The 23836-nt window shown below is 46.0% G+C and overlaps 1 protein-coding gene across 5 annotated transcripts in view; it reads left to right on the top strand.

Annotated features, from left to right (window-relative positions):
• Positions 1-5758: 5758 nt before the first annotated feature.
• The window catches only part of samd10 (sterile alpha motif domain containing 10), a 78268-nt gene continuing 60190 nt past the window's right edge, over positions 5759-23836 (top strand). Inside the window, exon 1 of one of the 5 annotated variants that reach the window (XM_008110221.3) lies at positions 5759-6385. In XM_008110221.3, the coding sequence (XP_008108428.2) occupies positions 6355-6385 (31 nt within the window). In that variant the 5' untranslated portion in view covers positions 5759-6354. Of the gene's footprint in view, positions 6386-6409; positions 9382-11025; positions 11204-23836 lie in introns of those variants that run through there. The other 4 variants (XM_062979071.1, XM_008110220.3, XM_008110223.3 and 1 more) reach the window with 4 other exon arrangements.

Consider the following 23836-nt stretch of genomic DNA (forward strand, 5'->3'; position numbering starts at 1 on the left):
ATTCTGTCTCTTTGTTTTTAGTGCTGAAATTTCACAATTGCCCTAATAACAACAACAACAACAACAACCAGAAATGAAAAATTGCAAAGAATGTTGAATAAGGAGTAGTGCAGGAGGGTGGGATGTGTGAAACTCTGATTGTGGGTCCGTAGATTGGTGAACCAGGGTAATTGTGCTACTGGCAAAATGTGCAATATGAGAAGTTCTCAACATGATATACATCCATTATCTGTGCTAACACAATAGTTGTGAGATGGCGGATTGGTGTGATAAAGTCTTAAGTCCCATTGAACGGAATAGGAGTCGTGTTGTCGAAGGCTTTCCTGGCTGGAGTCACTGGTTGATGTGAGTTTTCTGGGATGTATGGCCATGTTCCAGAAGCATTCTCTCCTGATATTTCACCCACATCTATGGCAGGCATCCGCAGAGAGTGTGAGGTCTGTTGGAAACTAGGCCAGTGGGGTTTATATATCTGTGGAATAATGTTCAGGGTGTAAGAAAGAATTCTTGTCTGTTTGAGGCAAGTGTGAATGTTGTAACTGGCCACCTTGGTTAGCATTTAATAACCTTGCAGCTTTGAAGCCTGGCTACTTTCTGCTTAGGGGAATCCTTAGTTGGGAGGTGTTAAGGGGCCTTGGTTGTTTCCTGTCTGGAATTTCCCTGTCTTCTGAGAGTTGTTCTTTATTTACTGTCCTGTTTCTAGAATTTTTTAATACTGAGGGCCAGATGGTATTCATTTTCATGGTTTCTTCCTTTCTGTTGAAATTGTCCACAAGCTTGTGGATTTCAATGGCTTCTCTGTGTAGTCTGACATGGTGGTTGCCAGAGTGGTCCAGCATTCCTGTGCTCTCAAATAATATGCAAGCCCAGTTTGGTTCATCAAGTGCTCTTGATCCCCGCAGGCAGGAAGCAGGCAGGCTTTGGAGCTGCAAGGCTATTCAATGCTAATCAAGTAGGCCAGTTGCAACATTCACCCTTACCCCAGCCAGACAAGAGTTCTTTCTCCCACCCAGGACATTATTTTACATATATATAAAGCCCACTTATAGGAACCCCGGTGGTGAAGTGTGTTAAAGCACTGAGCTGCTGAACTTGCAGACTGAACGGTCTCAGGTTCAAATCCCGGGAGCGGAGTGAGCGCCCGCTGTTAGCTCCAGCTTCTGCCAACCTAGCAGTCTGAAAACATGCCAATGTGAGTAGATCAATAGGTACTGCTCCAGTGGGAAGGTAACGGTGCTCCATGTAGTCATGCCAGCCACATGACCTTGGAGGTGTCTATGGACAGCGCCGGCTCTTCGGTTTAGAAATGGAGATGAGCACCAACCCCCAGAGTCAGACATGACTTAACGTCAGGGGAAAACTTTACCTTTACCTCAAAGTCCACTTGCCTAGTTTCCAACAAACCTCACAACCTTTGGGAATGCCTGTCATTGATGTGGGTAAAACATCAGGAGAGAATGCTTCTAGAACATGGCCATACAGCCCAGAAAGCTCACAGCAACCCAGAATAGGAGTTAATTCTGAGGTGACCTATGGATATTGTGATATAAACAACAATATCAGCAAAGAAAACTGGGAAATTGTGATATTCAGGTCTATTTCATTTTCAATACTTTGAGTATGCTTTCCTGCATGGCAGCGGGTTGGACTAGATGATCTCTTCCAACTCTATTATTCTATGATTCTATGATCTGGTGTATAAAAGTGAACCAGTCCTATGGGCCAAAAGAAAGAGCTGTGCTCTAGCCAACAAGACTTCAATGAGGGAGTTTCCCAAAAGGACAATGCATCTCCCAGAAACTCCCTTGTCCCTTCTTCTTCTTCTTCTTCTCCTCCTTCTCACATCTTCCCACTGCCTGGATTTAATCTGTCAGTTTCCTTGGGAGCAAATGCCTGTCTCATCTGTCATAAAGCAGCCTGCGCCTTCTGTCGGCCTGTATTCCCAGCTAAATCAATAATCACAATCATGAATCAGAGAAAGAAACAATGGCAGGAGAAAGGAGGGTGCCAGAAAGAGGGAGAATGAGAAGAGACAGACAAAAGAGGAGGAGGCAAAAATACAGGAAAGGTGTCAGCATCTGGTTAAAATAAAAATCGAATTGAAAGGCAACCCTTACCTTATGGGTTGCTGTGAGTTTTTCTCAGAGGTTGTGAGACTTCACAACCTCTGAGAATGCCTGCCATAGATGTGGGCAAAACGTCAGGAGAGAATTCTTCTGGAACATGACCATACAGTCCAGAAAACTCACAGCATCCCAGTGATTCCGGCCATGAAAGACTTCAACAACACCTTGTTATGATATGTAATAAATCAGTTAATGTGTTTGTGTCAACTGGAAAATAACATGTGGGCCGGGCTGTGGTGCAACTGGCTAGTAACCAGCTGCAATAAATCACTACTGACCGAGAGGTCATGAGTTCGAAGCCCGGGTTGGGTTAAGCCCCCGACCATTAAATAGCCCGGCTTGCTGTTGACCTAAGCAGCCCCGAAAGACAGTTGCATCTGTCAATTAGGGAAATTTAGGTACGCTTTCTGCGGGAGGCTAATTTAACTAATTTACAACATCATAAAACTGCCAGCAAAACACGAGGAAAGGAATGAGGAAGTACAGCCACTAGTGGACAGTGAAGCAACAGCTCCCCCTGTGGCCGGAATCGTGAAGCTGGGAAAAAAAGTTAAATGCCTCTGTGTCTGTCTATATATGTTGTTTGTCTGTTGGCATTGAATGTTTGCCATATGTGTGTTCATTGTAATCCGCCCTGAGTCCCCTTTGGGGTGAGAAGGGTGGAATATAAATACTGTAAATAAATAAATAATCAATAACATGCATGAAACAGATTGGTTGAGACGTGTCTAGAGAGCTGGTTAAGCCTGGGAGTTTTTGATACTGTTGCAATTTTGTTTAGGCTTGAGCTAAGCAGATGCAGAGAGAGTTCTGAAGAGAGAAGTAGAAAGAGAGAGACAGAGTTTGAAGGGTGCTCTTGCTTCGTGAGCTGCTGGAAGGAATTTATCTACATCGACAAAGGAAAGAATATTTTAAATCTCTCATGAAAGGACATGATGTGAGTTGGTGCAACTGATCACATTGTACATATGTTGCTCTGGATTTTAAAAGAATAAACCATTTGTCCTTTATTGTTCACCTGTGTGGCACATATCTTCTTTCTCTGGCAAGGCAATGCGTGGACTACACATTTTGATTTTTCATTCCGTCACACACCTTGTTTTATCCTTAAGGAGTACATCAGAGATAACTTTGCCCTGGTCTTAGAATATCTATTTATTTACCTCTTGCATCCCCCTCAAAAATAACCATGATGGTTTAGAATAATCTATAAGTTAATTTTTTAAAAACATGTTGAAATATAAATCTACTTTGGACCCATTGCAGGAAAGTCTGCAGCTTTGGGTCCATGGAGCACAGTCTATCTCATTTCTCATGATCTTCCCAAGCTGTGCTCTTTTTCTCTCTCTTCCATTTAATGTGTTTATCCCACCCTATATCTGAGGATCTCCAAGGTAAAGGACAATAAAATTTAGCGCACCAAGAATTCAAAAAGACTTGCCCTATCTCCCGATCTCTAATTCATCACTTAAAACTAATTTATTTTATTTATTGTGTCAGAAGCAAAACTACGGTACAGTTGAAATGCATTTAAGAACACAAACAAAATTTAAAAATTCTTCTTAGGGTCACCATCAGCAGGAAGTTACTTGAAGGCACACAACGTGTGTGTTTATACCGTACAACAAATGCAGTTTGACACCACTTAAACCGTCAAGTCTCGATGCTATAGAATCCTGGGATGTATAGTTTTTCAAGGTCCTTAGCTTTCCATGACAAAGAGTGTTAGTGCCACACCAAACTACAGCTCCCAGGGTTGCACACTACTGAGCCATTGTAGTTCAAGTGGTGTCAAAGGGCATTCATTCCCTAGTGCAGATGCACTCAACAAGAACAACCAGCAACTTTCCAAATCTCATACTGCATTTCCAACTGTCCTTTCTTGCAGTTTGGACAACCTGGCAAAACTCTTGTGTTTCAAGAGATTTTCACTGACTTATATCAGAGTGGGCCAAAAGTCACAAAGGGGTTTCAAATATATAATAACACATTTTTGTTTTGTTTTTAATTTACAATACCAAGCATCATGTACGGTAGATAACGAAAATCAAATGACATCACACTGTTGTTGTTTATTCGTTCAGTCGCTTCCGACTCTTTGTGACCTCATGGACCAGCCCAGGCCAGAGTTCCCTGACGGGTTGTCATCACCCCCAGCTCCTTCAAGGTCAAGCCAGTCCCTTCAAGGACACCGTTCATCCTTCTCGCCCTTGGTCGGCCCCTCTTCCTTTTTTCTTCAATTTCCCCCAGCATCATGTTCTTCTCCAAGCTTTCCTGTCTTCTCATGATGTGGGCAAAATACTTCAACTTTGCCTCTAATATCCATCCCTCCAGTGAGCAGCCAGGCATTATTTCCTGGAGGATGGACTGGTTGGATCTTCTTGCCAAGGTCCAAGGCACTCTCAGGATTTTCCTCCAGCACCAGAGTTCAAAAGCGTCTATCTTCCTTCGCTCAGCCTTCCTTATGGTCCAGCTCTCGCATCCACAGGTTACTATGGGGAATACCATTGCTTTGACTATGCGGACCTTCGTTGCCAGTGTGATGTCTTTACTCTTCACTATTTTGTCAAGGTTGGCCATTGCTCTCCTCCCAAGAAGTAGACGTCTTCTGATTTTCTGGCTGCAGTCTGAATCTGCAATGATCTTCGCACCTAGGAATACAAAGCCCAGGCATGTAGCTGGGGGGGGGGGGGGGGCTTGAGGGGCTTCAACCCCCCCCCCCCCCCGGAAATTCTCAGGGTGGTCCGCAAGAAGGCTTTACATTTATTATTTAAACTGTTATGTTTATTCATATCATGATCTGATCACCATGCTCAATATATCCCATATGCATGGGGGTATTGGGATAACGATACAAAAGGTTTGCTAGGGTAGACCCTCTCCCGCTCAGACTCACCCCCCCCCCCCAACCAAAATCCTGGTTGCCATTGTCTTGGTTTTCTTGATTAACTGCAGCCTGGCCTTTGCACTTTCTTCTTCCACTTTGGTGAAAAAGCTCCTCAGCTCCTCCTTACTTTCAGCCATCAGAGTGGCATCATCTGCATATCTAAAGTTGTTAATGTTTCTTCCAGCAATTCTAACTCCAGCCTTGGATTCATCAAGCCTCGCAGCAGGTCACATACAAGTAGAATAGGTAGGGTGAGATTATACAGCCCTGCCCTACTCTTTTCCCAATCTTGAACCTTTCCCAATCTGTTCTTTCTGCTATCATAATTTTAAGGCACTCGTTTTAATTTTTGAATAAGTTTTAATGTTTATATTGGAAAGTGTTTATAAAGGTTGTATATTACTGATGCCATGGCCCATGGCTAGTACAATAAGCAATTCAATCTGTTCTTACTGTCGCTGCTTGGTCGTCATATCACATTACATGTAAAGTTATTAAAACGTCGAATGCCTTTGTGACTTTTGGCCCATCCTGTACATTTAATTCTAATTGGTATATGATGGGTTTTCAGTGGCATGGCTGTTGTCTTTTAAGGCGGCGTGTCTGCTGCTTTGTGTCTCAGCCCTGAGATAGCAGCGGGATGTAAATACACATAGTAGTAATAGTAATAGTAGTAGCAGCCTCCACTCCAGAGAGGACCTCGCTCGCTCCCTCCCTCCCAAAGGCGCAAAGCCATCCGCACACAATAGGCGCAGCCTGAACCCCAGGCAGGCAGGCAGGCTGGGCTGGGCGCACCCCACGCGCGGAAAAGGGCTCTCGTTTCGGATGAGCAGCAAAACCAGCCCGACCAGAAGGAGAGCAGGGGCGGGGCGGAGCTGGGCGTGGACCTGCGTGTCAGGGGAGCACGTGTGAAGCCCCCGAAGGCGGGAGGAAGGAGGAGAAGGAGGCGAAGAAGGCGGCTCCGGAGGCAGGCAGGCAGGACTGGGTCCCCGCTTTGGCGGCTGCTTGGCTCCAGGCTGGGAGGCAGAGAGAGAGAGGCACGGAGCGGCTCCCCACTGAGGCCCGACCCATGGGGTGGGTCCCTCCTCCGGCCTCCTCTTAATCCGGATCCGACCCGGGACAGGCGAGGCATGGACTCTCGCAGCGCGATGACCTTGCGGGGCTGCGGCGGCCAAGAAGGGCGGCTCTGAGCGGCGACGCTTTTCCTCGGCCTCCCTCCTCCTCTTCCTCCTCCTCCACGGAGACCCCACTGCCATCCCCGTTGGATGTCTGAAGGATTCCGATCCGGGATCGACCCCCAAACCCCTCTGGATCCCGACCGCGGATGAGCGGGCGCCCAGCATGAATTGCGGAGAGCCCAAGGAGATGGAAGGTAAGCGGGAAAGAAAGCACCGAGAGGCGGAGTGTGTACGTGGGAACGGGACTGTGTTGAAGACACAGGTTTCTCATACAAGCCTAGAGTTGGAGGGGGCTCCCTAAAGGTCATCCAGTCCAAACCCCTTCTGCCGCACAAGCCTAGAAAGTGAGAGGAGAAAGAGGAAGGGAGAAGGAGATAGATCCCTGCAAAGGGGGCTGTGACAGAAACAGAGATTGCTGGTTGTTGTATGAAAACATACAACAACCCAGAGATTGCTGTGTCTCTGCCTTGGACTTCTGAGACAAGCCCAGAGTTGGAAGGGGGCTCCTAAAGGTCACCCAGCCCGACCCACTTAGACACTTAGATACTTACATACTCCACTTACATACTCCATATACTTACCAACCAACCAACCAACAATCACTTAGGCAATAAAAATGAAATGCACAGATACAGAATGGGGGGACACCTGGCTCAATAGCAGTTCATGTGAAAAAGATCTTGAAGTCCTCGTGGACAGGAAGGAGAACATGAGCCAACAATGTCATAGTAAAGGTAAACGTTTCCCCTGACGTTAAGTCCAGTCGTGTCTGACTCTGGGAATTGGTGCTCATCTCCATTTCTAAGCCGAAGAGCCGGCGTTGTCCGTAGACACCTCTAAGGTCATGTGGCCGGCATGACTGCATGGAGCGCCGTTGCTTTTTCGCCAGAGCAGTACCTATTGATCTATTCACATTGGCATGTTTTCGAACTGCTAAGTTGGCAGAAGCTGGGGCTAACAGCGGGCACTCACTCCGCTCCCAGAATTTGAACCTGAGACCTTTCGGTCTGCAAGTTCAGCAGCTCAGTGCTTTAACACACGTCGCACATGGGGGCTCTGAACAATGTCATATGGCAGCTAAAAAAGCCAATGGGATTTTTGCCTGAATAAATTGGAGTCTAGTGTCTAGATCCAGGGAAGTCATGCTACCCCTCTATTCTATTCTGCCTTGGTCAGACCACACCTGGTATATTGTGTTCCATTCTGGGCACTGCAATTGAAAGAAGATGTTGACAAGCTGGACTGTGTCTAGAGGAGGGAGACTAAAATGATCAAGGGTCTGAAGAACAAGCCTTATGAGGAGTGGCTTAAAGAGCTGGGCATACTTAGCCTGCAGAAGAGAAGGCTGAGAGGAGGCATGATGAGGGCCATGGATCAAGATGTGAGGGGACATCATAGGGAGAAGGGAGCAGGCTTGTTTTCTGCTGCCCTGGAGATTAGTACGTGGAATGATGACTTGAAACTACAGGAAAGGAGATTCCACCTGAACATTAGGAAGAACTTCCTCACTGTAAGGAGAGCTGTTCAGCAGTGGAACTCTCTGCCTCAGAGTGTGGTGGAGGCTCCTTCTTTGGAGGTTTTTAAACAAAGGCTGGACGGCTATCTGTCAGGGGTGCTTTGAATGTGATTTTCCTGCTTCTTGGCAAAATGGGGTTGGACTGGATGGCCCACAAGGTCTCTTCCGACTCTATGACTCTGAGAAGGAGAGATAAAGCCTGGCATGAATTGTGATGGAAGGGAAGAGGAGAAGGAGAGCGAGATGGAGCGTGTATTGAGAGTGGGGCTATCTCAAGGAAAACGAAGCCTAGAGTTGTTAGGGGGCTCCCAAAGGACATGCATTCCAACCCCCTTCTACCATGCAATTCTGGAATGTAAGAGGATAAGGAAGGAAGGGCACTTACATGAGAACAGGGGAAGAGCAAGAGATGCCTTGAGTTTCTGGTAGAAGGACATCCAGTACAACTCACATTTGCCATGCAATCCAAGCTCTCACCACAGATGGCCATCCAGCCTCTGTTTACAAACCTCCAATAAACAGACTGCTATACTCCAAGGCACGTCAAGCGACTCTTACTATCAGGAAGTTCTTGCTGCTGTTTAGGCAGAATCTCTTCTTCTGAAGTTTGAATCCCTGGCTCCCTGGAGTAGCAGAAAACAATGTGACATCCCTTTGGATGTTTAAGTCTGACTGACATATCCGCTTCTCATAGCTAAGCTTCTCTGGGAGTTTTTAAGCAGAGGCTGGATGGCCATCTGTGGTAGGGAGGGGGTGACTTGGGTTGTGTATCACCACATGCCAAGATTGGACTTGATGATACTGGTGCTCTCTTCCAAGTCTAGGATACTGTAAACCTCTGTAAACCAATCTGCTCCTCATAAGGATTCATATTTTTTAGATACTTTACCATTTTTGATTGCTTGCCTCTGGACACTGTTCACCTTGTCCATATCCTTCTTGAATTGTGGTGCCCAGAACTAGACACAGTCTTCCAGGTGAGGCTATCATGCCACCTCGTTGCCTTCTCAGGTGGATGGATGGTGGTGAAATCTGTCTGGAAAGGCTGGTCAGGAGGCAGAGATGGTATTAGGATCCTCAACCAGTTCCCACCGCTTTGCTCTTTGTCTCCTAAGATGCAGAAACTTCAAAGAGGTGGCCCTCAATGCTGTAGAATTAATGTAATTTGAGAGCACTTCAGCTTCCATGGCTCTATGCTATAAAATCACGGGAGTTGTAGTTTTACAAGGTCTTTAGCTATGAAATCATGGGAGTTGTAGTTTTACAAGGTCTTTAGCTTCCTTTGCAAATCAGTGCTGTTGCATCACCCAACTACAACTGCATTCATTCTACAGCATATTTGCTCCCCTTGTGTTGACTTGTGCACTGAGCTGGACTGGGTCAAAGGGAAGGCAGGAGGAGGGTGTTTTTCTGGTATTAGGATGCCTTTGGGGCATTTTCCAGACGGTACCTTCTAGACAACACTTCCCATGCTTCCCTCCCAACAGTGTTTTGGATGTGGAGGGAGTGGGGAAGGGTGTTGTAATCCATGAGGTCGAGAAGAAGGTTTTCTGCAGTAGACAAAGAAGAGATCAGGAGTTCCCAAGGCACCAGTGGGATATAATGGGAAATATTTGTGACTCTTTGGGCATCTAACCAAGATGTCTGAAATGGCAGCCCTCACCTGTTGCCCAGGTAGGTGAAAGGTGGTGGTGGTGGCTGGGCATGGAATCCCATAGTATTCAAGGAACAGGCACTCTGTACAGGCTCAGGGTTACTCTTGACTTCTTATTCTCAGATACCTCAGAGATCCACATCAGGTCTCAGAACTCAAGTCAGAATTCTAAAGAAATTGGGGTGCATTTTTAAAGCTGTCTAGGAAAACCTTGTTAAATCGATGTAGTTGCCATATATTGACAAATGACTTGAAGAGTAGCCTTAGAATGACAGGTGCAGACATAAAGAACTCAGCACCCATTGCTACCTGAATACATTGTAATATTATTTTTTTATTTCTGCAAGTCAACAGCAGACTTGAGGAAAGTGTATGCATGCACAAGTCAAACGGACTGAATAAAGGCACACAGCACTGAGTTGTGTCTGTGTGGAATCCCTTTGCTCCAACAAAAAAGGTGGTTAGATTTTACAAAAAAAGCTTACACCTCTGAAAATATTTGCATTTGCAGAAGTGGAAAATAGAAGCAGTTTTTACCTTCTGGAATATATGGAAGGTAGCAGTGGTCTCTGCCTTGTAGTTCCTCAAGAGCTTGTGTGGAGCACATGTATTGTCCTTCTGCATCTGGTCAGGAACACCATTGTGTTTGCAATCAATTTGTTCATTCTGAAATTCCACTACTATATACTAGAACTCTCTGTGAGTGGCTGAGCTGCTGGGATTTTTGAAAATATAGTATCAAGGGTGCAAGGGAAACAGTAAGATATTTAAATGCGTAACTTATATCCTTGAGGAACAAAGCAGCTATGGAACATTCCTGATGGATCTCAGCTATATTTTGGAAGTTATTCACATTGATTTGATGCTGTCCTGAGCATTGCAGCATGGATACCAAACAGATCTGTCTGTCAACTTAGGGTGAGTCCGTGAATTTCGTAGGGTTTTCTGAGACAAGGAAGACTCAAAAGTGGTTTTGCCAGTTCCTCCCTCTGAAATATAGCCTATAGCACCCGGGATTTGTTGGCTGTCTCCCGTTCAGGGATCAACCCTGCTTAACTTCCAAGAGCAGATGTGATCTGGTGCCTTTAGGGTATTAAGTCAAGATTTGTTAATGCACTAGCCTCACTGAGAAGGACTGGATTCAGAGTAAACCCCTTTCTGAGTGCAATAGCATGGAAAGAAGTGTGCCAACAACAGAGAGATGTGTGCAAAAATGATTTCAAGACAGAATAGTTTAGAGTCTATGACTTCACCCAATTCACAGACCTGTAAGGATTGGAGGATGTTACCAATGCATACTCAAGACCATACAGCTTTCTTCAACCTGATGCCCTCCAGATATGTCCCAACAGATCCAGGTTGGAGAAGTCTATGTTTATTTCCCAATTCTTCTGTGATAGACAAGGCTGAACCAGCACAGAATGAACACAATACATTTCGAGTGCATCTGTGCTGTAGAATGAGTGCAGTTTGTTACCACTTGAACAGCTATGGAATCATGTGAGTTGTAGTTTCACAAGGTCATTAGCCTTTTCTGCCCAAGAGTGCACATGCCTCACTGAACTTCAAATCCAGTGTTTCCATTGCCTTGAGTCACGGCAGTTCAAGTGATGTCAAACTGCATTAACTCTACAGCATAGATACACCAGAAATACATTATGTGGATTCTGTGCTGGTCCAGCCCCGTCTTTTCTAGTAAACAGCAGGAGCAATAGGGAAGAGTTCAAGGAGCTTCTTTCTGTCCCAGGCTGTTAGGAAGACATGCTGTGGACATGCTGGCCTTCGTCATGAGGCGGTTGCCTCAGGCGGAAGATTTTGCATGTTGTGAAAGGGCAGCAGATGGTGAGTAACTTAGTTTGTTATTGCTGTGTTCCTAGTGCCAGAGAAGCAGGGAGGAGTATTTTGTGGGATTTCTCTTGGAAGGCTTGAAAGATTTGTCCTTTTTGGATTGCAGTTCCCAAAATCCCTCCAGGCCACATAGCACATTGGCTCTGTGTTTGTGAGCACTGTAATGGAAAAAGGATCATTCTTGCATGTTCCTTCTTTTTGCTTCATATGTGTAAAGATCTTTTCTGACTTTAGATGTATGTTCTGCTTGGATTTTGCTTGGCTGAGGCTGCATTAGGGTTATTCTTTTGGTAACTGAATTCTTGAGTACTTCACTGCCTCTTTTCCGAAGCACTCAAGTTCTGAATCCTGTACATATTGTCCACATGTACATATTTCCCAGTTGGACCTTTTGTTCTATGAGGAATTTAACTCAAAGTTGTGTCAACAGAGTTGAACATGTAGTGCCATTGTGCATGAATGTATGTTTAACTACCTTTTTTCCGAAGCACTCAAGTTCTGAATCCTGTACATATTTTCCACATGTATGTATTTTTCAGTTGGACCTTTTTATCCTATGAGAAATTAAACTTAAAGTTGCAGCAACCAATTTGCCTTTGCGCATGGATGTGCATTAGATATTATATATAGATCTATATATGGATGAACATTGGATATTATGCTTGGATCTGTTTTGTACATGGAGACGTTTGCACATTTGGTTGTACATTCAATTTCACAACCGAACCAGGACAACAAATGTGTAATGTTATCGTTCGAGGGAAGGATCTCATAGCACAGTTATAGCACATTGTAATTTACACTATGCAGCCCTGAGGTAAGATCTCAGTGAATTGAACTAGATGACTCTTATGGTTCCGTCCTAATCATATGATTTTTGAGAGGAGAAGGAATAATTCCATAATAATATAAAATCAAACTGGTACAACCTCTCAGGTTACTAGTTTTCTGAACCACGTGGATATCAAATCCTGCTTTTCTCGTTAAGGCAAACAAGATGAGAAGTCATGAGAGGGCCACCCGGTTTGTTTGCACCCAAACCTGTCATGCTCGATCACTGGAAAGGGAGCCTGCCTTTTCGCTGCCCTAAAATGTACAGTCTTTGGGTAGCAGTGAAGTGGTTAGAGAGTTGGACAACGGAGATATTTGCATTCAGATCGCTGCTCCACTACGAGACTCCTTTGAGCCAGTCATATTTGCTCAGTCTAACCTACCTGTGTAGAGAAATAGAAGCAGAGAAATTTTCACATTATCCTCAGCTCCTTCAAAGTTAGAGGGGGAAATGCCACTGAGTCCCCTTTAAGAGAGAAAAGTGGCATATCACTGGCCAACACAGATTTTGGTGCCTCAAATATTAGCCCTGTTTCTAGGTATATTTGACCTGCTGATTCCAAAAATGTCACCCATTTTCCCTAATCAGCTCTGGTTTTTGATATGCAGAACATATACCATATGCCAGTCTACAGCTGCTTTCCTATAGAAAAACATGAGAACCATATCTGAGCAACTAGAGCTGATGCAATCTATCAATGCATTTTTCTGAATCAGTGTCTCAAATAACCCCAGTAACAGGCCTAAAAAGACTGTGTTGTTGTTGTTGTTGTTGTTGTTGTTGTTATTATTATTATTATTATTATTATTATTATTATATTGTATGACACAGGAAACAAGATAGATATGCTGGATTTCGTTTCACAAAATCACAGGTCGAACACTTCCCAAGTGTCTAGGACTGTGTGATGTATTTTCGGATGATGCGTGCAGATCCCAGCAGGGTGGCCCTTTGCAGTTGGCAGATCGTAATTTTGTCAATGTCTATGGTTTCCAAATGCCGGCTGAGATCTTTTGGCACGGCACCCAGTGTGCCCATCACCACCGGGACCACCTGCACTGGTTTCTGCCAGAGTCTTTGAAGTTCAATCTTGAGGTCCTGAGTTTTTCCTGTTGTTTTTCGTCAATGTGACTGTCACCTGGGATGGCAACATCAATGATCCAAACCTTTTTCTTTTCCACAACTGTGATGTCTGGTGTGTTGTGTTCCAGAACTTTGTCAGTCTGGATTTGGAAGTCCCACAGTATCTTTGCATGTTCATTTTCCAATACTTTGCAGGTTTGTGATCCCACCAGTTCTTTGCTGCTGGGAGGTGGTACTTGAGGCATAAGTTCCAATGAATCATTTGGGCCACATAGTTGTGCCTCTGTTTGTAGTCTGTCTGTGCGATTTTCTTACAGCAGCTGAGGATATGATCAATGGTTTCGTCGGTTTCCTTGCAGAGTCTGCATTTTGGGTCATCAGCTGATTTTTTTAAACCCTTGTGCTGGCTGGACTGCTGACCTGAAGGTTGTCAGTTCGAATCTGCAAGACAGGGTGAGCTCCGATCTGTCAGCTTTAGCTTCCCATGCAGGGGATATGAGAGAAGTCTCCTAGCAGGATGGTACCAACATCCAGTTCTCTCACACCACAAGCAACCTGCAATATGTTCTCAAGTCGCTTCTGACACAATAAAATATTATTATTATTTTGTCATACTAAAGGTAACATACAGCTGTCATGCCTGAAAGCCTTTTCCTCCAGAAATTGATTTCATCCCCTTTCAAAGCTTTCAGAATTGGCAGCCATCACTTGCTTCTGGTATTAGTGAATTCAACACTTTAAGGACATTCTGTGAGAAGCTGTCCTTCCTTTTTGGCTTTCTTACAATTTCAACACTTCTGCTTTCTGGAAATCAAGGGAACGGTGAGAAACCTGAAAGCCAGTGTCCACGAACAATTGCAATTTATGGATTCCACCATCCACTGTTTGAAAATACTCCCGAAAATCCAATAAGTAAACCTCGATTTTGCCATTGTATGTAAGAGGCAGGATTTTACTGTACCTTTGTATATAATGAGACTTGAGCATCCACAGATGTTGAGGTCTCAACCCAAACTCATTGAAAACCAAGGGAGCACTGGGTAAGTGGTTTTCTATCAGGAAGTTCATTCTTTGAATCCTGTTTTCTATTCTCAGCTAAGAAGCAGCAGAAGCAGAAATGCCTGTTTCTAAAATCACAGCCTGCAACAGTATTAAGAGCCCATCCTCATGGCAGCCCTGTGACTCATTTCCAGTTTATTATCCCCATTTCAGAGATAAGAAATCAAGGCTGTGAGAAAAGGCCCCAAGCTCTTGCCACCCAAGGAGTTCATGTTTTGACTGAGACATGAACTTGGGTTCCTGCTCTAGGATATGGAGGTGGCTTCTTCCTAGCGTAATTGGATTGTATTTTCTTTGTTTTTTTAATTAAGCAAATTAACTGAAGCTAAACATAGCACTGTAAAAAAAGGAGCCATATTCAGAGACAACTGGGAGGGGCAGAATGTATCAACGCTGTAAAATCAATTAACTCAATTTGCCATGGCTCAGTGCTGTGGGATATGGAGAGCTGTAGTTTCACAAGGTCTTTAGCTTTCTGTGCTAGAGTGCTACAGCCTCATTAAAGTACAATTTATTTACAGTATTTATATTCTGCCCTTCTCACCCTGAAGGGGACTCAGGGCGAATCACAATGTACACATACATATGAACATAGAGACAGAGACAGAAACACAGAGGCAATTTAACCTTCTCCAGCTTCCAGCTTCCTGAGGGGATGCTCGATTCCGGCCACAGGGGGAGCAGCTGCTTCATCATCCACTGTGGCACCAAGTCCTTGGATACTTCCTCATTCCAAATGCTGCTGGATGATTTTTATGGTGTCGTAAATTAGTTAAATTAGCCTCCCCACATAAGTGGTATTTAAATTTCCTACTTGATAGATGCAACTATCTTTCGGGTTGCTTAGGTCAACAACAAGCAGAGCTATTTTTTATTTAATGGTGGGGTGCTCATTCTGACACAGGCTGGCCTCGAACTCATGACCTCATGGTCATAGTGAATTATTGCAGCTGGCAACTAACCAGCCTGCGCCACAGCCCGGCCCCTGACTCCCAGTACAACTTCCAGATTCCATAGCATTGAGCTATGAAAGTTAAACTGGTATCAAACTGCATTCATTCTACAGTGTAGGTGCATCCATGTTTCCCAGAAGTAACTTTTCCAAGCTCTGCCCTGATTGTAGACTGGTTTAGACCTGATAAATGTGGCATTTTTAAATCTGGAAGCTCTTGTTTTGTAATTCAACACATGAGGCAGGAGAAGTGCATGATCCGAAACCCTTTGTAATAATTATTCTCCTCTTCCAAGGCATATGGAACTGTTCCCTGGATATACTGAAGTCCTCCAGAAAGGAAACATATTGGGATTAATTTGGATGTCTTAACCCTTTTGTTTCTTTCTGAGAAGGTTAACATAATATTTATCTGAGATGAATGTCCTGCTGGGAGTCAGGAAGCAAAAGGCTGTGGTTGTAAAGTTGTTTTTTCAAACTGAAAGGTGAGGAAAGGGGGCACATTGTCTTTTTTATAAACAGAAAAATCACACCTCTGGCTGACTGGACTGTGATGAACCATGGGCCTTGTAGTCCTGCTCAGGACATTGTAATCCCTGATGAAGATGAAAACTTGGGTTTTTTACCTTCCCAGTCTGAACTGGATTCCTCTCAGCCAGATCCTTCCCAGGCAGATCTGGAAACCTTGCACCTGCAAGAAAGTTGTGCCCCAGAAGTATGTCAAACAACCCCAGAGCCTACTTCTCCCGTGTTCTTGCGCCGGGAGTTTTGTAAACAACAGAGAAGTTTGGATTCAGCTTCGCGCAGGAGTGCGAGGATAGCAGCTAAGAATGTTGCCAATTAACATTGGTTCTCGTGAGAATCTTTAAGGAGTTTAACATCTGGTCTCAGAGTTTAGCTTTCGTTTCTGATTCCCAGAGAACCGCTTTGGTGAGAAAGTTGGACTCTATATAGGTGTTTTGCCCGCGTAGCAACTTCGCGGAGTCAATTCGTCAGCCTACGGAGCGAGTTGTGTCTGGACAGCGCGCTCCGATTCAAGCCTCGCTTCAGCTCAAGCCTTGCCTTGCTATCCAGCCTTCGCCTTGCTTCCCAGCCTTTGTTTACCTACGGACTTTGCCTTGTTTCCCAGGACTAATCCTTGCCTTGTTTCACGGATTTTACCAAGTTATTCCACGGACCTTGTTCTTGTTCTTAGTTACCTTGTTCCACGTTCAAGCCTTGTTTCAAGTATCAAGTTATTTCCTAGCCACGCTCAAGTTTTATGGACTAAGGACCTTGTCATCTCCCCTCACTTTGCTTGGCAAAGTGAGTGTTTCGGTTATTGGATTACAACTTTGGACCTTAATATTTCTTATTGGACATTGCTTTTTTGGACTAATTCTGACCTTTCCTGAAGGGTCTAATTCTGGACTATTTTCTATACTTGTTTTTATTAACTTTATATATTCCTTCAATAAAGATATTAGTTAGATTCTGGCCTCTGTGTATGGTTATTGGTGCCTCTGCCGCCTGGGTCGTGACAGTTTGACTCCGCCACCCATAAGCACCAACTAACCGAGGCCAGGATGTCTACCGGAGCCGCGCCGGCTGGACAGCCGCTCAGCTACACCATCAGCAAGGACGAAGTGGACCGCATCCGTGACAGACTCAACGCGCAGGATGGAGAAATAAAAGGGTTGAGGGAGCGCGGAGTTCGCCTCCCGGCCATGGCGTTGCCTACCAAGTTTTCTGGAGAAGCTGCTAAGGTTCATGTTTTCCGCCGCCAATGTCAAGCTTATCTAGAGGCCCGTGATGCCGAGTTTCCCCAAGAAGACATCAAGGTGGCGTGGGTCTACAGTCTTCTAGACGGACCAGCGGCTAGCTGGGCGACGGCCCTGTTTGATCAAGCCTCCCCCCACCTAAGTTCAGCACAACGCTTCTTGGATCACCTTAAGGAGACCTGGGGAATCGAGGACAATTTGGAGGCAGCCGGTCACAAACTCCGGCGCCTCCTTCAAGGAGACAGACCCATGTCTCAGTACATAGCCGAGTTCCGCGTGCTGGCCCACAACACCGGCTGGAACGATGTAGCCCTCAGAGGACAATTTCGGGAGGGTCTCAACATTGAAATGCTGGAAGAAATCTCCAAGGTGGATCCTCCCCAGACCCTCGAGGCACTCATTGATCAATGTTTACGGGCTGAAGTCATGATTGCCAACAGGAAACAATGGGTTCGAGGCCAGGGCGGTAGAGCCGGGGCAAAACCCCCCGCTCCCGCCAGTGTTCAGCCACGTCCGGTGTGGAGACCCCCGCCGCCAACCCCATACCCCAGAGGAGGCGAGGAGGTGCCGATGCAGTTGGGCAATGTGCGTCCCAGACTAGATGCCGCCGAGAAGGCCCGTCGTCAACGCTTGAACCTCTGCTGGTACTGCGGGAACGGGGGCCACTTCGCCAGAGAGTGCCCAGCCAAAGGGAAGCCTGCCGCCCGTCTTGCGGCGGCGTCCTCCACGGAGTCGAAGGCGTCTGAGCCGACTGGCACACAGCCGGCGGGGGAAGCCAACGACCGGGTGTAGAGAGGCTCGCCAACCCGGTCAAAAAATCCATCCAAGAGCCGCCAACCGGGGTCCTGTTCCTTCTCGTGGTCACATTATGGTCAGCAAAAAGGGGACCCGTCATGATCCACGCCATGATAGACTCTGGAGCTACCAACAATTTCATCGATAGAGAGTATGCCGACTCTCTGGGATTACAATATCATGATTTCAAGAATGCCCGTGTGGTGCAAGCCATAGACGGCCGTCCCCTCAAGACGGGCCCCGTAAGCCAGTGGTCGGAACCCACCAGGATGTGGATAAGGGAACATATGGAAGAGATTTCCTTCTTTGTTACCGAGGTTCCCCATTTCCCTGTGATTTTGGGAATTCCATGGCTGACACTCCACGACCCTAACATCTCCTGGTCCAACAGAGAACTGCAGTTTGCTTCACCGTACTGCCAAAACCATTGCCTCGTAGCCAAGGTATGCCATGCCACAGACTCCGAGCCCATCATCACCTTGCCAAAGAAGTACTCCGAGTATTGGGATGTATTCAATGAGAAAGAAGCCGAAAAATTACCCCCACATAGACCTTATGACTGTGCCATTGACTTGGTGGAGGGGGCCCCGATCCCGCGAGGACATCTCTACTCCCTGACTGAACCAGAGCAAGAAGCTCTCAGGGAATTCTTAGAGACAAACCTTCGCAAGGGGTTCATCAGACCCTCTCAATCCCCAGCCGCCTCCCCAGTGATGTTTGTGAAGAAGAAGTCAGGGGAATTACGCTTGGTGGTGGACTACAGAGCATTGAACAATATCACCAAGCGGAACAGCTATCCCCTGCCCTTAATCTCGGATCTACTGGACCGACTTCGAGGAGCCAAGGTCTACACCAAGCTGGATCTTCGGGGGGCTTATAATCTAGTTCGCATCAGAGAAGGGGACGAGTGGAAAACCGCCTTCCAGACTAAATTCGGATTATTCGAGTCCCGAGTTATGAATTTCGGTTTATGCGGAGCTCCCGCAACATTCCAGCATTTTGTCAACGATATTTTTCAGGACTATCTAGACAGATTCTTGATAATCTACCTGGACGATTTTTTGGTGTTTTCCAGATCACAATCAGAACATGAGAACCACGTCAAAATGGTGTTGCAACGACTGCGGGATCATGGACTTTATGCCAAGCTAGAAAAATGCGCTTTTGATCTACAAGAGGTAGATTTCCTTGGCTACCGCATCTCGCCTCTAGGGCTTTCCATGGATCCAGCCAAAGTTTCAGCAGTATTGGAATGGCGGGCGCCAACTAACAAGAAAGAGGTGCAGCGTTTCTTGGGGTTCGCGAACTACTACCGCAAGTTCATTCCAGATTTTGCCCGCTGGTCCGACCCCATCACTAGCTGCATCCGTGGAAAGCAGCCTTTCCGCTGGACTGATCAAGCAGAGAAAGGGTTCCAGCAACTGAAGAAACTATTCACCTCCCAGCCAATTCTACAGCACCCAAATCCTGGAACCCCTTTTGTGGTGCAAGCGGACGCCTCTGATGTGGCAATTGGGGCTGTACTCTTACAACCGGTGGGAGATCACCTCCACCCCTGTGCCTTTTATTCTCGTCAACTAACCACACCAGAGAGAAATTACACCATTTGGGAAAAAGAACTACTGGCCATAAAGGCAGCCTTTGAAACTTGGAGACATTGGCTAGAAGGGGCCAAATTCCCCATTGAAGTCCACACTGATCATCGTAATCTAGAACATCTAAGAACTGCCCGCAAACTAAATCAGAGGCAGCAACGTTGGGCTTTATTCTTTGAACGTTTCAACTTCCAGATCCATTATGTGACCCCAGCTCAAACCAAGCAAGCAGACGCCCTGTCACGTAAACCGGAATACGCTGCAGGACGCAAGGAGACCTTTGAATCCCAACTGCTACAACCTGAGAACTTTGCCACGCTCACAGTGGGGAACACCAAATCCAGTCCCATTGGTTCAACTTCCCCTACTCCAGGACCCATCTGTGCTCAAGAAATCAGGGCTAGTCAGCAAGCAGATGCCTGGGCGCAGGACCAACTTCGCCAAGGTCTGCATTTTCCCTTTTCGCTTAAAGATGGGCTGCTCTGCTATAGAAATCATGTTTATATCCCACCCGGACCGGGCAGGGAAAAAGCGCTTCGTCTGTGTCATGACTGCAAACCAGCAGGACACTTCGGACTATTTAAAACCATGCATTTGATCCTAAGAGATTTTTGGTGGCCCAAGATCCGCAAGGATGTGGAAAAATATGTCAACACCTGCCCAGTATGCCAGCGCTCCAAGATACGAAGGGAGAAGCCCTCAGGGCTTTTGCACCCCCTTCCTACCCCATCTCGCCCATGGGAAATAATTTCCGCGGATTTCATCACTGACCTACCACCTTCCTGTGGATTCACCACGATCTTAGTGGTGGTGGACCTATTCACCAAGTTAGCCCATTTCATTCCCTGCGAAGGCCTCCCCACGGCCAAAGAAACTGCGGATCTATTTCTTCAGCATGTTTTCAGACTACATGGATTGCCCAAGAGTTTAGTCACAGACCGTGGATCTCAATTCACCTCTCGTTTTTGGAAGGCACTACAAAAACTACTGGGCATAGACTCTCGCTTATCTTCAGCTCATCATCCCCAAACAGATGGGCAAACGGAGCGCACCAATGCCACTTTGGAGCAGTATCTTCGCTGTTATGTAAACTACCAACAGGACAATTGGGCTTCTCTGTTACCACTGTCTGAGTTTGCCTACAATAATGGAGTTCAAGCTTCTACAAAAGAAACGCCGTTCTTTGCAAACTACGGTTTCCATCCACGTTTCTTTCCCCCTGTCATTGAAACTTCAGAAGTTCCCGCAGCAGAGGATTGGCTGCAGGAACTCACAGCGGTGCAACAACTTTTGCTCCAGCAACTGGACCAAGCCAAGGAGGACTATAAACGCCACGCTGACAAACACCGCCAGCCGGGCCCCGAAATCAAGGTAGGAGATCGGGTTTTTCTGTCCACTCGCTTTCTGCCCTCCCACCGCCCATGCCGGAAGTTAGATGCCCGCTTCATTGGCCCCTATCCAGTGGTGGCGCAATTAAACCCCGTGACTTTCAAACTCCAACTTCCGCGTTCAATGCGCATTCACCCAGTGTTTCACCGTTCCCTGCTCCTTCCGGCGGATGGTGTGCGTCCTGATACAGACCAACCGGCCCCCCCTCCTGTTTTGATGAATGGGGAGGAGGAGTTCGAGGTTGAGGACATTTTGGATTCTCGCTTTCATCGCCGCCGCCTACAATATCTCATTGACTGGGTGGGTTTTGGGCCTGAGGAACGCTCTTGGGAAGACGCCTCCACAGTCCATGCTCCTGATCTAACCCGTCGCTTCCATCTGACCTATCCCACCAAACCGCGACCTCGCGCCTCGGGGAGAGGACCCCAGTTTGGGAGGGGCCCTGAGGAGGGGGATAGTGTGATGAACCATGGGCCTTGTAGTCCTGCTCAGGACATTGTAATCCCTGATGAAGATGAAAACTTGGGTTTTTTACCTTCCCAGTCTGAACTGGATTCCTCTCAGCCAGATCCTTCCCAGGCAGATCTGGAAACCTTGCACCTGCAAGAAAGTTGTGCCCCAGAAGTATGTCAAACAACCCCAGAGCCTACTTCTCCCGTGTTCTTGCGCCGGGAGTTTTGTAAACAACAGAGAAGTTTGGATTCAGCTTCGCGCAGGAGTGCGAGGATAGCAGCTAAGAATGTTGCCAATTAACATTGGTTCTCGTGAGAATCTTTAAGGAGTTTAACATCTGGTCTCAGAGTTTAGCTTTCGTTTCTGATTCCCAGAGAACCGCTTTGGTGAGAAAGTTGGACTCTATATAGGTGTTTTGCCCGCGTAGCAACTTCGCGGAGTCAATTCGTCAGCCTACGGAGCGAGTTGTGTCTGGACAGCGCGCTCCGATTCAAGCCTCGCTTCAGCTCAAGCCTTGCCTTGCTATCCAGCCTTCGCCTTGCTTCCCAGCCTTTGTTTACCTACGGACTTTGCCTTGTTTCCCAGGACTAATCCTTGCCTTGTTTCACGGATTTTACCAAGTTATTCCACGGACCTTGTTCTTGTTCTTAGTTACCTTGTTCCACGTTCAAGCCTTGTTTCAAGTATCAAGTTATTTCCTAGCCACGCTCAAGTTTTATGGACTAAGGACCTTGTCATCTCCCCTCACTTTGCTTGGCAAAGTGAGTGTTTCGGTTATTGGATTACAACTTTGGACCTTAATATTTCTTATTGGACATTGCTTTTTTGGACTAATTCTGACCTTTCCTGAAGGGTCTAATTCTGGACTATTTTCTATACTTGTTTTTATTAACTTTATATATTCCTTCAATAAAGATATTAGTTAGATTCTGGCCTCTGTGTATGGTTATTGGTGCCTCTGCCGCCTGGGTCGTGACATGGACCAATCTTCAAAGAAGGGCTTTAGTCTCGCCCGGAAAAAACAGAACAAAACAAAACAGATGAAACACCTTTAAACCTTTGCGCAGGAGACCTCAGCCTGGGGAAAAACTGAAAACAAAGACATAACAAAGTTTTCCTTTTGCAGGAAATTCCTTCTATTATGGTCTTTCTGAAAGTCTGCTGGATCCAGGTTGGGATCAAAATAAAATGTTTTTTTTCCTCCCGTCTCAGTCTCCAGTTGGGTTTGGAAAACATTTGCTGCTATGGCATTTGGCATATTCACACCTCTGGTAGGATTAAAATACTGTTTTTAACCTCTTAAACCTATATTGAGAGCCGTCTGTTGTGATGGTTTGAGTGTTGGGCTGAGGTTTAGACCGGGCTGTGGCGCAGCTGGTTAATAGCCAGCTGCAATAAATCACTACTGATCAAGAGGTCACTGGATCGAAGCCAAGGTCGAATTGAGCTCCCGATCATTTAATAGCCTAGCTCGCTGTTGACCTAAGCAGCTCGAAAGATAGTTGCATCTGCTGAGTAGAAAATTTAGGTACCGCTTTATGCGGGGAGGCTAATTTAACTAATTTACGACTCCATAAATACTTCCAGCAGTGTACGAAAAAGGATTGAGAAAGTACTCCATCAAGGACTTGGTGTCAGAAGGAGTTGATGAAATGGCAGCTCCCCTGTGGCCGGAATCGAGCATACTCTCATGAAGCCGGAAGCTGGAAAAAATGTTAAATTGCCTCTGTGTCTGTCTATATGTCATATGTTCAATGGCATTGAATATTTGCCATGTATATGTGCATTGTGATCTGCCCTGAGTCCCCTTCGGGGTGAGAAGGGCATAATATAAATACTATAAATAAATAAACAGTCCACATACAGTTTGGCACCACTTTAGCTGCATAGCTTAGTGCTGTAGAACCATGGGAAATGCAGCACTGAGCCATGTAGCTAAAGTGGTGCCAAACTGTATGTGGATAAACCCTGACACTCAAACTCTAAATATTCTTTAGCCGAAGACCACTGTTTACAATGGGATAAACCCTTGTGCTGGCAGGACTGCTGACTGAAAGGTTAGCAATTCGAATCCGGGAGCGGGGTGAGCTCCTGTCTGTCAGCTCCAGCTTCCCATGTGGGGACTTGAGAGAAGCCTCCCACAGGATGGTAAAACATTAAACATCTGGGCATTCTCTGGGCAGCGTGCTTGCAGATGGAAAATTCTCTCACACCAGAAAGCAACTTGCAATTTTTCATGTCTCTCCTGACCTGAAAAAATAGATATTCCAAAATCCTTCTCTCTGAAAAACCTGACATCTGAAGTTCCTCTAGGCCTAAGTATTTTGGATAAGAGATACTCAACCTGTACATGTGGGTTTGTTTTATGTTCAGCCTTTTTGCAAGTCACCTTGAGTCCTAGCGTGCAAGAAAGATGAGATATGCATAAAGAATCATAGAACTCTAAAGCTGGAAGAGACCCCAAAGGCCGCCCAGTCCAAACCCATTCTGCCATGCAGGAAGACACAGTTGAGCCCTCTTGACAGATAGCCATCCAGCCAGATTCCCAGGCAGCCTATTCCTCTGTTGGACAGCTCTTACCACCAGGAAGTTCTTTTGTATGTTTGTGGAATCTCTTTTCCTGCCATTTCCATCCATTGCTCCATATCATCGTCTCTAGAGCAGCAGAAAATGTGTGTGCCCACTTCTTAATGTGACATCCTGCCAAAT

This window comes from Anolis carolinensis, chromosome 4, assembly GCF_035594765.1.
Source record: "Anolis carolinensis isolate JA03-04 chromosome 4, rAnoCar3.1.pri, whole genome shotgun sequence".
In the NCBI taxonomy this organism is placed as follows: Eukaryota; Metazoa; Chordata; class Lepidosauria; order Squamata; family Dactyloidae; genus Anolis; species Anolis carolinensis.